We start from the raw sequence: 14557 nt of genomic DNA on the forward strand, positions 1-14557 counted from the left end.
AGTGACTCAGGTGAAGTCTGTGAAGATACAAATGATAAAATAAAAATTAATATTTCAAAAATGAAAAAAACTAAAAGAAAAAAGTCTATTATATAACACAATGAATATAAAAAATATATCATTAGCAAGCTTAAGGCATCATACAGGTTTATAAGAAACTGCAGAAATAGTAACTGCTGCCCTTATTGATGCTAAAATTACCACTAAAGGAAACACTTGACCACAACAAAGTTAAGCGAGCTCATGGAAAAATTGGAAAAGAGTTGACCTTAAAACTCCAAAATGAACTTAACAATAATGGTTTTAGTTGTATTTTTTTTTATGTTTACATTTGACATTAGAAGCCATATGTTGTGATAGTACTAATTTAAATACTGGATGGGCAGGAGGAGTAATACAATGGGTTGAAAAAAAACTTAATAAAAAACTTGTAAGGATTGTATGTGATCTGCACACTGGGGAACTAGGGTTAAGAAGTCTTATTAAGTTTCTTGATGGTCCAACTAAAGCCAGCAATCATTGGTCAGGACCGCTGGGTAAGATGTTGAATGATGCTACCAACCTTGAAATTAACCCAGAATTTTTAAAAGTGTGTGAAAACTCTCCACTTATCTACGTTAGTCCTGACATTATCAAAGATCTAAGCACTGATCAGAGCTATGTGTACCAAATTGTGACATCTACTAAAACTGGAGTTCTGCCTAATAGACTTGCATTACTAGAAATTGGTCCTGTTTGTCATAGTAGATGGCTAACTACTGCTTTAAGGTTTTGCAGAATCTGGGTATGTAAACATGGGTTAACAGGTGACCTTTTAAATAGGTTGAAAATTGTTATTGAGTACATAGTAGGTTTCTATATTCCGAACTGGTTTAGCATTAAAATAAATTTGTGCTGGGTGGAAGGACCAATAAACTTACCTAAACATATGCAATTACTAAAAAATCAAACTAAGGAGGTAATTGACATTGTTTTACCCACTTTCAAACAATCAGTATGGTATGCTCACTCTGAATCAGTTTTGCAAAGTATGCTCTGTAGTCAAATTGAAGATGAGCGAAAAGAAGCAGTTGATAAAATAGATGAAAGAAGAGGAGCAGGTAATGAGGCACTTCAATTTGGAGATAGATCTTTATTTTTAAAATTCACTAGTTTGTATTTTTGAATCTCCCTGCTGGCATCTATTTTCTAGTGATGAGCACTTAATTGGAAGAACAGCAAATAGAGTAATTAAGGTTGTGAAGATTTTGTGGTATCTTTAAAGCACGTTTTTGAATTTTCTTGAAAATTTTAATATCTTTTTTTAAATAAAGGGACCATGTTGACACTGCATACTCTAAATGTGAGCGCACATAAATTTTATAAAGCTTACTCCATATAGTAACATATCTAGATATAAATGTATCTTTGAGAATTTTTTTGTGAATTGACCTTAAAATTTAAGATAAGATGAAAATACTTTACCTAAATATTGTTCAGTTAATGTTGCTTCAAGCTCAATTCTCTTGTGTGTGTCAGGTCATTTATATAGTAATCGAATTTTAGTAAGTTAGAACTCCCTAGAATATGCATTATTTTACACTTGCTTTTGTAGAATTGTGTTTCCCGTATTTTTGTCCATTCTGTTATCCAATTGATATGACTTTGCAGTTGTTCAGTCTTTTTGTTTTCAATTATGGTAAGTATCTTCGTGTCGTTAGCATACATTCTACAATTGTTATTTATCTTATCAGGCAGATCATTAACGTATATAATAAACAAAGTAGGTCCCAAAACAGAACCCTGAGGAACACCGCTAGTGACAGGAACCCAATCAGCTATCGTTTCTCCTAAAACAACACGTTGACAATTTGAAAGGAAAGAGTTTCCAAGACAAAAGTTTACCAACAATTTTGTATTTTTCAAGTTTAAATAATAAAGGCTTATGTGGTACCATATTGAAAGCTTTAGCTTAGTCAAGGAATATAATATTTTTTATTTGATTTTGCAAAGTTTATAAAATCCATAGTTTCCAAAAGATTTGTGACACTTGATTTATTTGTAAAAAATCTGTGATGACAAGAAGGTATAAGATTTTTATGTGATAAATGTTCTGTGATTTTATCTCTAATTATTTTCTCAAGATTTTTACAAGTAAAAGAAGTGAGGGAAACTGAACGATAATTTACTGGATCCATTTTGTATCCTTTCTTATATAATGGAGTAACATTGGCTTCTAACCAAGATTACGGTAATTCAGATTGATCAATTGAATGTTGAAATATAAGTAATAATGGTTTGGATAATGATAAACACTTTCTTTATGCTAATATCTGATTCAGTGATCATTGCATTAATAGGGCTTGATGATGAACTATTAGATTTAATATAGTTAAAAAGCCTTTTTTGATTGTATTTATAATTTGCTATATCTTCTTCAAAGATTTTAATTGCTGAACGAGTATACTTTTTGATTTGATTACGAACCAATCAACAACTTGTTACTTCTATTGATTTGGAGTGAAAGCCATAGTTGTTCAGAATGTTTAAAAGTAAAGCAAGAATGAATTTGAAAAAAATTTAATTCAATTAGGTTTAGGCAAGTTCTTGAATAAATAGCAAAAATTATATTTTCAGTCGATACTGAAAATATCATAACTTTTAAAATAAATATCAAAAGTTCATTAAACCATGTTTCAGTAGTAAATATAATGTCTATAGATGTGGAGAGAGCAATACCAAATAGTTCAAGTAATTTTTCTTTGTTTAAAGAATTTGTATAAAGACATTTAAGGTTGAGAGAGTGATTTGAGAAGTTATTATTAATTATTATAACATTTGAGAAGTTATTATTAATTATCATAGCATTTGAGAAGTTATTATTATTTATTATAACAATTGAGAAGTTATTATTATTTATTATAACATTTGAGAAGTTATTATTAATTATTATAACATTTGAGAAGTTATTATTAATTACTATAACATCAAAAGATTTTCAAAAGGTTTCTTTTTATTGTTTACTACAAAAATTTTGCTAAAAGTTTTGCATTTTTTGAAGTTTTCGAGCGTCAGATGCTGGTATTAATTAATGGGTTTTATTTTTCCCCATTAAATAAGCAGGTCTGGAAGACATCATTGTAGCAGATCCGGTCATCGCAGATGACAAATCTAAAGAAATGATCAAGAATACCATTTTTGTGTAGATCTTCATTAGCCTCCTGTCTTTCTTTGAATAACTTAACAAACTCAGCTTGTTTAGCTATGGTTTTTTCTGATCAATATGGATGTTTTTTATATACCTTTACAAAGGTATTTGGCTGCTGCACTTATTTGGTTGCGTGCATTGCTACTTTTAATTTCAACTATAACTGTCGGTTGCGATTGTGTTTTTACATTTATTTTTTGGTTTAAACTAAATATTTTGACATTGGCATTGAGATTTAGTGAATGCAAAATATCTTGAACTGTCTTAGTTTCTTCTTCTTTTTTTTTTTTTTCAATTAGATTACTTTTACTTGATGAGATGCCAATAAATATAGCTTTTTTTGTCTTATTTTTACTAATTTCTGGGTTTTCTGATACTGCTTTTATAATTACAAGATTTTGGGGTGCCAGGTTAGGCAAACGATGAGGCAATATCCAAATATGAAGGTTGTGTTGACTGAGTGGTACATTTTGCTGTTAAACCCTCAAGTTTGGAAATTTTGTCATTTAGTTCGCTTATAATATTATCCTTCTTTGCAATTTCATAACAAAGACTTTTAATTTCAGATTTAAGTTCAACCACATCTTGTTTCAGCTCAAACAATCATTTATTAAAAAGTTTGAAGGAAACATTTTCCATGTTTTGGCTGGATCAACTGTTGGACCATTTTTAGATACTTTTTCATTAAATGAGTGTTTAATAGTAAAGAATACTTATTTATAAATTTGTACATTTGTAAATACAATATTGTTTGTATAATATTTGTTAAATGACATACTTTCATCTGCTTTAAAAAAACATTAAACTTGTTCTTGTTCTCGAGCATTAAGTTGAAAAGTTTTTGAGATAAACATCAAAAGTTTGACCTTGACATTTATTGGTCATTGTGCTTTGTACTTAAAGTAACACGTTATTTTTTTTCCAAAATTGGCCCATGAAGTTTAAATAAATTAATGAATTGTACATTTAAAAAAAAAGAGTTTCTGTCCATGACAGAAGTTGTCCATGCAACAGCTGGATGGACAATACCTGTCTATGCAGCTGTTGTAATCCTAATGTCAGCAACAGGTTTCAGACATAAATAATTGTATGTAAAGTTTTAGTGATAGGACCATACTTAAAATTTAAATTTTGACTGTTTATTTCCATTATTAGATTGCTCACCTAGTGCAGCAAGAATAGAATCAGCAAAATAACTTATTTGAATTGATTATCATTTAATGACTCAATTTGCACCTAAACAATTTCATCATTTTGGGACATAATTTAAAAACTCTAATCTCTAAAATTAGGATATGACCAATAAAATTATAGATTATAGCCAGTTAAAGTTTTGCCACTCTAGTTAATTATAAATACAATTTTAAGAAGGGCTGCTCGCTCAGCAAGTAAAACTGATAATGAGCAGTGTATGTAATCCTCCTAAAGACACACCAAATTATTATGATTTGTTAAATAGTTTATTATGAACATTATAAGCGTAGCAAAAGTTAATATTTTTAATGACAAAAACAACATATTAGCACAAAAAAACAATAAAATAGTTAACCTTAGAAATTGGTTTTGTAATGTTACCAGTAAAAATAATTATTTTTACATCAATTCGCCCACCATTGGTTAGAATTCTAGTTTTTTCCTAACTGTTGACTAATGATTAATAAAGTTTCAAATAAAGAAAGCTTACTAAATTTAAACCAATAAAACTAATAAAACAAAATAAAGCAGGATTAATATATATATATATATATATATATATATATATATATATATATATATATATATATATATATATATATATATATATATATATATATATATATATATATACACATATATATATATACACACATATATATATATATATATATATATATATATATATATATATATATATATATATATATATATATATATATATATATATATATATATATATGAATAAAAAATGTGTTTAAATTTATAAAAAATAAATCCATAATAAGCTAATTAGGAAATTATTTACAAAACTATAGTGTAAAAATATAATTATTATTAAATACATTAAAATAAATTGTAGAATGTAAAAGATCATCAATTTTAGAAAACAGTGCTAATAACGTAAGATAACAAACAATATTTAACAAAGTAAATATAAGGATGAATACATATTTAGTAAATATAAGGATTGACATATGAGAGTTAAAATTTATTGTGATCTAAAATATTAAACTTTTAAAAGAATAAAACAAAACTAGTTTAAAAAGTATATTTTTATTAAGTATAAATTCACTCAGGTTACCAAAAATATTATCCATATGTTATATTTATGTTCTTCGAAGTTTTTTAAAATTGGAACCACAGGTGTCATTTTCCAACAGGCAGGAAATCAAGACTCAGCCAAGCACTTATTAAACAGTTTAAAGAGAATTGAAGAGAGTCTGGTATAATTATGGACTATGGTACTTAGACACACTAGAGCCAAGCTATTCAATGTGATAAACATTAAAGTTACCAACAACAACAATATTGGCTGAAGGATGAAGAGAAAGGACTCATTTGATCAGAAATAACATCAAAAAGAGTGCAGTTTTTAGATGAAGGAGAGCGATATAGAACAAAGTGAAAGGCAATAGAATAAAGTGGTGTTTAACAAAAGCACATAAAAGAATAGTCTGTGGATTCAAACCTATTTTCCCGACAAATGGGTGAATCCTTCCAAATGTAAATACCCATGCCAAGCATGTGACTATTGGAGTCTTTACGAATTAAAGGAAGGTAACCGTTAACACTAAGATCACAAGATGAGACAGCTGAACTCAAATTAGTCTCACAAAAAGCAAGTAGGTCTGAAATTTGAAAAATATAAGGTTCAACAGAAGAAAAGTTATTTCGAAGACCACGAATATTAGTGAATGATAAGTTTAGAGAATGATAAATTTAGAGAACTTGGTGATGACGATGGTTTTTTTGTTTTATAGTTTTTGGTACTTTAGTCATTTTTATGTTTGTTAAAGAACTTGACTCAAGTCACTGATAGTACTCAGTACACTATTTAATAGTCCAAGCAATTGCCTCATTACTATTAATAAACCCTAAGCCGTAACAAAGGGCTCCAAATGTGGCCTCAACAATGATCACCAAAAGTACAAACAGAGCACCATCCATGCGCAACATGGTACTGTTAGTACTCTGATATTTTACAGCTATTGATGGACAGCCTCTCTGAGAGCTACCACAGAGTTCAAGAAATCTGACTACCAGTAGGCCTCAGAACCATAAAACTGAGTTTTAGAGCTTTATTCTCATTAGGAGATAATAGAATGAGTTGCCTCATCATAAAAACAGAGACACAAGCAAAACCCATGCATTGAGTAAAGAAGGTCCAGCATTTAATATCCTAAACTGAAAACAGTGTATTATAAATACATCTAAGCCAGCCTAATAGATGAAGAAGGGGTGTGAGGCTGGTTAACAGATAGAATCTGTTAACCAGTCTCACACCCCTTTTTAAATCTTCAAGTCTCACACACACTTTTTAAATCTTTGCCTAAGAGGCCTGCTACAAGACAGTAGTCTGATGCATTTAACGTCTACCTAAGATGAGTATTTTTATTGAGACACCATCTCTAACCTTTACTGAGCCCCCAAGGTAGGGGGCTTTTAAGTAGCATTTGGTATTTTTATAGCATTTGGCTTCTCCTAGCCTTTGCCTAATATTGTGTATCTTACAAGGCAGCAGGACATGAAGCAGGTTTTAATGGGTTATATGTTACCAGTAGCAGGATAACCTGACTTGGCAAAGACCTTGTTCATTTTATCAAGTTTTAGGTTTAACACTAAAGCATAAATTTTATGTATAATAAAAGTTTTAAGAATTAAAGAAAGAAAAAAAAAAAAAGAATTAAACAAAATAATATAAAACTTATAATTGAGACTAGTAAAAGGAAGATATTATCTAAAAGATTTTCTTTGGAATTAAAAAACTTCAAGATGTATAGCTGTTAAGAATTTTTCTATACATTTATTTGGCTATTGTAAATGTTTGATAGGGCTTGACTCAAATAATCAAGTACCCATATGCACTTAGCTTTGTTGCTAATATCTTATCTTGTAAACAGTTCGTTAACTTTTAGACTTGTCAAATTGTTATGCGTCCACACAGGAATTCATGATTGATACTACCTACATCCTATATTTTTTATTGTTCATTTAAGTTTAGATATATATACAAGCTTTTAATATCAAGAGCTTCAAGTTGTCTTTATTTTAAATTTTAAGGATTTTAGAAATAGTTGCACAAGCTTTTAAAAATGCTCTACAAGTTGCTAAAGTGACCTTATTTTGTAAGGTAAATTTTTCTTGAATTTCATTTGCTGCAAGTTTTTTACCAAGTTTCATCTTTATTTTGTGTCTATGCCATATATTTGTTTCTTCTTAAACATGAAATTTCTGCAAAAGAAATGCAAATCTTCAAAGCAAATTTTTTAGATGCTGGTAGTTTTAAGCTAAATTTATGAATAATTTTATAATAAAATCTATTTATCTTTAATTAGAAAAAATATAAACTTACCCTGGTTACCTTAAATTTGGTTTGGTGTTGGCTCTTTATCTCTTAGCAACTAAATATTATGCATAAGCAAAACATTTTTTCTTCGTCACAGCCTCTAAGACAAAGCCTGTTAAAGCAATTTGAGAAATTTGAAGGATCTAGTTAGTGGGACAGTATAAGAACAAACATGCTGATGAAGTATTGCTTTACATGTTGAGAAAATTCCAAATTTGCATTTTGAATTGTATAACTAAAGCTGTAGTTAGAGGATGAAAAAATCTTTGTAAAAACATGTAAAAATACAACAAAGAAACTGCATGTAAAAATACATCAAAGAAACTACATGTAAAAATACAACAAAGAAACTCATTTAAAAATTCAACAAAGAAACTCCATGTAAAAATACAACAAATAAACTACATGTAAAAATACAACAAATAAACTACATGTAAAAATACAACAAATCATGATTAATAGAAACATAGTTTTTTACAAAAGTTTGTTAAGTTCATTATGTTAAAAATAAAGTGTTCTAATTTAATTAAAATGACTTAATGATTTGTTCTAAATTTAAAATTTTTATTTTTTTATAAGACTGAAAAACAACAAATCTGCTGTTTTTTTAATAAATAATATTTTATCTACAGTCAGCATTAACAACCTAAAGTTTATTTTGGATAATTCTTTTTGTATCATCTATTATTTTAAATATTTTGCAAAATTAATAGTGGAATCTTTTATATTATTCCAGCTATAACATTTTTGATGTTATTTTAGTATTTAAAGTTAACTAGTAAATACAGTAAATATGTTTTAAATTGTTATAGAAAAATTGTGTTAAAAATAACTGAATATGATTAATTTGCTTTAATTTTAACTTATTTGTTCATTTCCTCCACTTCTGTTCACCATATAACAAAATTCATACAAATGCGTCATAGTTATAATCCCCAGTTGCAAATGGTTTTCAAAATGTTTTGTGTTTAACTTGTAAAGGTTCATAATAAAAAATTTATAATTTGTTGTGTTGATAACTTTTTATTTACTTTTGAATAAACTTATTTAGAGTTTCAAAATCTATCTGCAATTGTTTACTATTAATTATTTATTAGTTGGCGTATTGATATTCTTATAAAATAAATTTTGAAAAGCTTAACTTTAATATATAAAAAATATTTATCAAATTAATTTATTTCTAGTTCAAATTTATCAACATATAAAGAGTTATGCTCACTTGCAACTTCAATGAACAAACCTGATTTAATTTATAAGTTTATGAGTTTAGCAACTCATAATGCAATGTGGAACTCTAAAAAGGTATTTGTTATATCTTTTGTACAAAAATGTTTTGAACCAATTTGTGTTGAAATTTTAATTTTAGATACATATTAAAAAAAAAAGAAATAGAACAAAATTGAGTAGCCTACTCTGTAATGTCCTTACTTTGTTGAAATTTATAAATAAAAAGCATACTAATTTGCTTCATGTTTTATGTAGAGTGCAGCATTTTACTTTTTTTCATGTTTTATGTAAAATGCAGCATTTTACTTTCTTTTGTGTTTTATGTAGAGTGCAGCATTTTACTTTCTTGCATGTTTTATGTAGGGTACAGCATTTTACTTTCTTTTGTGTTTTATGTAGAGTGCATCATTTTACTTTCTTTCGTGTTTTATGTAGAGTGCATCATTTTACTTTCTTTCATGTTTTATGTAGGTTGCAGCATTTTACTTTCTTTCGTGTTTTATGTAGAGTGCATCATTTTACTTTCTTTCATGTTTTATGTAGGGTGCAGCATTTTACTTTCTTTTGTGTTTTATGTAGAGTGCATCATTTTACTTTCTTTCATGTTTTATGTAGGGTGCAGCATTTTACTTTATTTTGTGTTTTATGTAGAGTGCATCATTTTACTTTTTTTCATGTTTTATGTAGGATGCAGCATTTTACTTTCTTTCGTGTTTTATGTAGAGTGCATCATTTTACTTTCTTTCGTGTTTATGTAGAGTGCATCATTTTACTTTCTTTCATGTTTTATGTAGGGTGCAGCATTTTACTTTCTTTTGTGTTTTATGTAGAGTGCATCATTTTACTTTCTTTCATGTTTTATGTAGGGTGCAGCATTTTACTTTCTTTCGTGTTTTATGTAGAGTGCATCATTTTACTTTCGTTCATGTTTTATGTAGGTTGCAGCATTTTACTTTCTTTCGTGTTTTATGTAGAGTGCATCATTTTACTTTCTTTCATGTTTTATGTAGGATGCAGCATTTTACTTTCTTTTGTGTTTTATGTAGAGTGCATCATTTTACTTTCTTTCATGTTTTATGTAGGATGCAGCATTTTACTTTCTTTTATGTTTTATGTAGAGTGCATCATTTTACTTTCTTTCATGTTTTATGTAGGATGCAGCATTTTATTTTATTTTGAGTTTTATGTAGAGTGCATCATTTTACCTTCTTTCATGTTTTATGTAGGGTGCAGCATTTTACTTTCTTTTGTGTTTTATGTAGAGTGCATCATTTTACTTTCTTTCATGTTTTATGTAGGGTGCAGCATTTTACTTTCTTTTGTGTTTTATGTAGAGTGCATCATTTTACTTTCTTTCATGTTTTATGTAGGATGCAGCATTTTACTTTCTTTTGTGTTTTATGTAGGGTGCAGCATTTTACTTTCTTTTGTGTTTTATGTAGGGTGCAGCATTTGGTTTTCTTAGCATTGCTTCAATCGCTGGAGAGGAGTTAAAAGTTTATCTTCCTGAAATAATTCCAAAGTTGTATAGGTAATAAGGTTTTTGATTCTAAATAATTCCAAAGTTGTATAGGTAATAAGGGTTTTGATTCTAAATCAGCGTTATAAAGCAACCCAAAACATTATATGACATCTTAAAAAAGCAACAACAATCATTATGCAAAAATGTTTTTTCAGCAACTGCAAATATCATCTTACAAAAATACTTTACAATAAAAGTTCAATAACAATTAACAAAAACACTTTATAAAAATGATGAATGCCTTAATTTTGTAAAAACTGTTAACTGGTATGCAAGTTAACTGTTAGTTAAGTAGGTAATGAGATGAACTCATCTTTACATACAAGAATTTAAATGTGATTTTTTTTTAAAATTTTCAAATAGTTTGTGCAAATTTTATTATTATATATATGTACAAATGCAGAAAACTTTAAATTTAATTTTTCACCAATGTAGTAGTCTGATTTTTTGCAAACTTTGAAATGAATGAAGCAACATTATTTATAATATAGAATAAAAAAATAACTAAGAATGCTTTTTGTTTTTATTTAGTTTAAAAATTTACAGTTAATTATTTAAATATTTTCTTTTTTACACTTTGCCAAATTTCTAATTTTTGTCTTGACATGAGCCCTCAGCGTTTTGGCTTCGGTCTAAATTCTCCAACAGCTTTTTCTTTCTTTTTTTTTTATTTAATTATAAAAAAATTAATTTAAAATTTAAAATTAGTGTCTTCTGCTGGTTTGCAGTTTTTTAAAAAGTTATGCCTAATTTTAGCCCAGAATTGCTCCACAGTCTTAACTCAGGGTTGTTTTGAGAATTGTGATTAACCTTAACAAAATTGGTGCTGTGATTAATCTTTTCAAATTTAGTGTTGTGATCCTTAAAATCCATTCTAAACTTGATCATTTAAATTTTTTGTTAATGCCCAAAAACTCCAATAGCAGATATAAAGATACCTTGACTTGTTTTAATAAGGTTTTTTCAGAAAAAGAAGAAAAATCATGAAAAAAACTTATTGCTGCCTCAATTCAAACCTATATGTATGTGTATATATATATATATATATATATATATATATATATATATATATATATATATATATATATATATATATATATATATATATATATATATAGTAATTTTAATATTATAATGTTTATTAAACTTATATTTTTACTTTTTTATTTATTAAAATGATTATTTCAGGGAAATTTTATTATTTTATTGTTGTTAATATCAAAAGAAGTGGATGAAATGTTTTATATCTGAGTTATCTCAAACCCTTTCCTTCAATCAATGTATGTACTTTTGGCAATTCCTATTTTAGTATTAAACCAAATTAGTATGCAATACAAGATATAAAGTAAATATGGTACAAGATATGCAAATTTTAGGTTTTATTTTAAGGTTTCATATGTGATATGAAATTATCTATTATATGTATGATGTAAGTATAAAAATTTAGAATTTAGGTATTTCTTATTAGGTAATTCTTTCTTTAGGTATCAATATGACCCAAATCCCTCTGTTCAAAAAGCCATGTCTAATATTTGGTTAGCTTTAGTTCCAGACCATAAAAAAACCGTATGTTACAAAGTATTATTTAAACAAAGTACAAATTTAGTATGAATACAATTCACAATATTGTTTATTCACTATTTAATTTTCAAAAGTTTTCTTTATAATTCTGCTGTATTCATATTGTTTATGTAATTCTGCATTAACAATGTTGTTTATATGATACTGCCTAATGATTTTGTTTATATAATGCTGCATTAATGATATTGTTTATATAATGCTGCCAAATGATGTTGTTTATATAATACTGCATTAATGATATTGTTTATATAATGCTGCTTTAATGATGTTGTTTATACATATTTATTGTCGATACATTAATTTGATTTTATTACAAATGGAAAAATGGCGGTCGCATTTTTTTAACCGTTAAAAAGGCTAAAGTAAAGATCAAAAATAAACTCAAATTAAAAAGATAAGTATTGTTTTTTAAAAAGTCAACAATAAATCATAATCACCAATAAATCATAATCAAAAAAAAAGAAGAAAAGAAGAAGAAGGAAAAATAAAGAAAATTACAAACGAAAATAAGTAGATTGGTTGTTTTATACTTATTTTTTAACAATTTAATTTTTAATAATATATTATAATTTTTTGTCTTTCTAATTTTATTTTTATTAATTTTTTTGAATTTTTTTTTTTTTTTTAATTAATTTTATTTTATTATATTATTGTTTTTCGTTAATAATTTTTTGTTCAATGTTTTATTTTTAGTTGTATCTTTTAATGTTATTTATTTATTATACATATATTATCTGCTCTTATAATATTTATTAATAAAATTAACTATTTAAAATTCTTAATATTATATATTTTTTTTGATTACTAGTTAATTATTATACCCTTTATTTTTATAATATTCTATATTTATTTATTATTGATTTATACCATACTTTATATATTATTGCTTTGTTTTTAACTTGTATTTTTACATGGCAATTAAGTACCATTGTAAGTTCTGCAATAAAGCAGTGGAAAATCACCAAAAAGGCATTTTATGTTATTGTTGTTCTTTTTGGGTTCATGCTAAATTCAATTTAATCAACAAATTTTTGTATAACCTTCTTCTCAAAGACTCTTCTGAATGGTACTGTAGTGACTGCATAATTAAGAATATGCCATTTTGCACACTTTCAGACTTTTCTTTAACTATATCATGTCAGACTCTACCAACTAATAATTTAAATTCTTTAGAAAGTCCAATATAATTTAAAAACTTGTTTGAGAATATAAATAAAATCTCTAACACTTATTCTAACTGCAAATACTACAATATTCTTGATCTTAATGAAACTTTAAAATCAAATTCTGAATTGTACCTTCATCTAAACATTCTATTAGTAACTTTAAGTTATCTATCCCAAATTGCTGTTCGATAAAATACGGTGATAATTCTATTACAAACCAATGTGTAAAATTGTGGAATAATTTACCCTTTCATTTTCAATTACTTAACTCTATTTCTCAATTTAAAAGCTGTCTTTTGGACTATTTGATAGAAAAATACTCTAATTAAAATGTTAGGCTTATTATTACTAGTGTTATTAGTTTTATTATTATATGTGATATCAATATTACTTACATTTTATTTACATTTTTATTACTGTCATTATTACTTTTTAAAATTGTTTGATATTTATATGTGATATTTGTTAATATTATTATTATTGTTATTATTATTGTTAATTTTATTATTGTTGTTTATTGTTGTTATTATAATATTGGTAATATTATAATTGTTGTTATTATTGTTATTATTATATTATTTTTGTTGTTATTATAATTACTAGTATAATCATCATTATTGTCATTATTATATTTGATAGTATTATTGATATTATTATAATCCTCTTCGTTTACTTTACTTTATTATTATTATATGGTTGCTATTATTATTTAATTGGTGTTTACCTTAGATTAGTACTGGTACTATTAGTAAACAACCATAAAATGTAAAATTTTATTTCAAAATATTTATTTTTATTGTTATATAATGTTGCATTAATGATGCTGATTGCTAATTTAAATTTTATTAAGGATTTAAATTTAAGTTGAGATTTTAATTTCAATTGAGAATTTTGAGTGATTCTAATTACTTATTTGAGTTTACTCTGTATCAAGTTGATATGCTCAACAAATTTCTTGCTAACACAAAAGTTGTTTATGTATCAAGTTGATATGCTCAACAAATTTCTTGCTAACACAAAAGTTGTTTATGTATCAAGTTGATATGCTCAACAAATTTCTTGCTAACACAAAAGTTGTTTATGTATCAAGTTGATATGCTCAACAAATTTCTTGCTAACACAAAAGTTGTTTATGTATCAAGTTGATATGCTCAATAAATTTCTTGCTAACACAAAAGTTGTTTATGTATCAAGTTGATATGCTCAACAAATTTCTTGCTAACACAAAAGTTGTTTATGTATCAAGTTGATATGCTCAACAAATTTCTTGCTAACACAAAAGTTGTTTATGTATCAAGTTGATATGCTCAACAAATTTCTTGCTAACACAA

General features: G+C 26.4%; 1 protein-coding gene across 2 annotated transcripts in view; it reads left to right on the forward strand.

The window, feature by feature from the left end:
* Positions 1–14557, forward strand: part of LOC101239838 (proteasome adapter and scaffold protein ECM29) — a 197031-nt gene that overhangs the window by 113851 nt on the left and 68623 nt on the right. For both annotated transcript variants that reach the window (XR_010642456.1, XM_065813388.1), the window contains exons 29-31: positions 8915–9032; positions 10400–10488; positions 11964–12045. Coding sequence is in view for 1 of the 2 variants with exons in the window: in XM_065813388.1 (XP_065669460.1) it covers positions 8915–9032; positions 10400–10488; positions 11964–12045 (289 nt within the window). In the remaining variant the exon portion in view is untranslated. The remainder of the gene's footprint in view (positions 1–8914; positions 9033–10399; positions 10489–11963; positions 12046–14557) is intronic.

This window comes from Hydra vulgaris, chromosome 12, assembly GCF_038396675.1.
Source record: "Hydra vulgaris chromosome 12, alternate assembly HydraT2T_AEP".
Lineage (NCBI taxonomy): Eukaryota > Metazoa > Cnidaria > Hydrozoa > Anthoathecata > Hydridae > Hydra > Hydra vulgaris.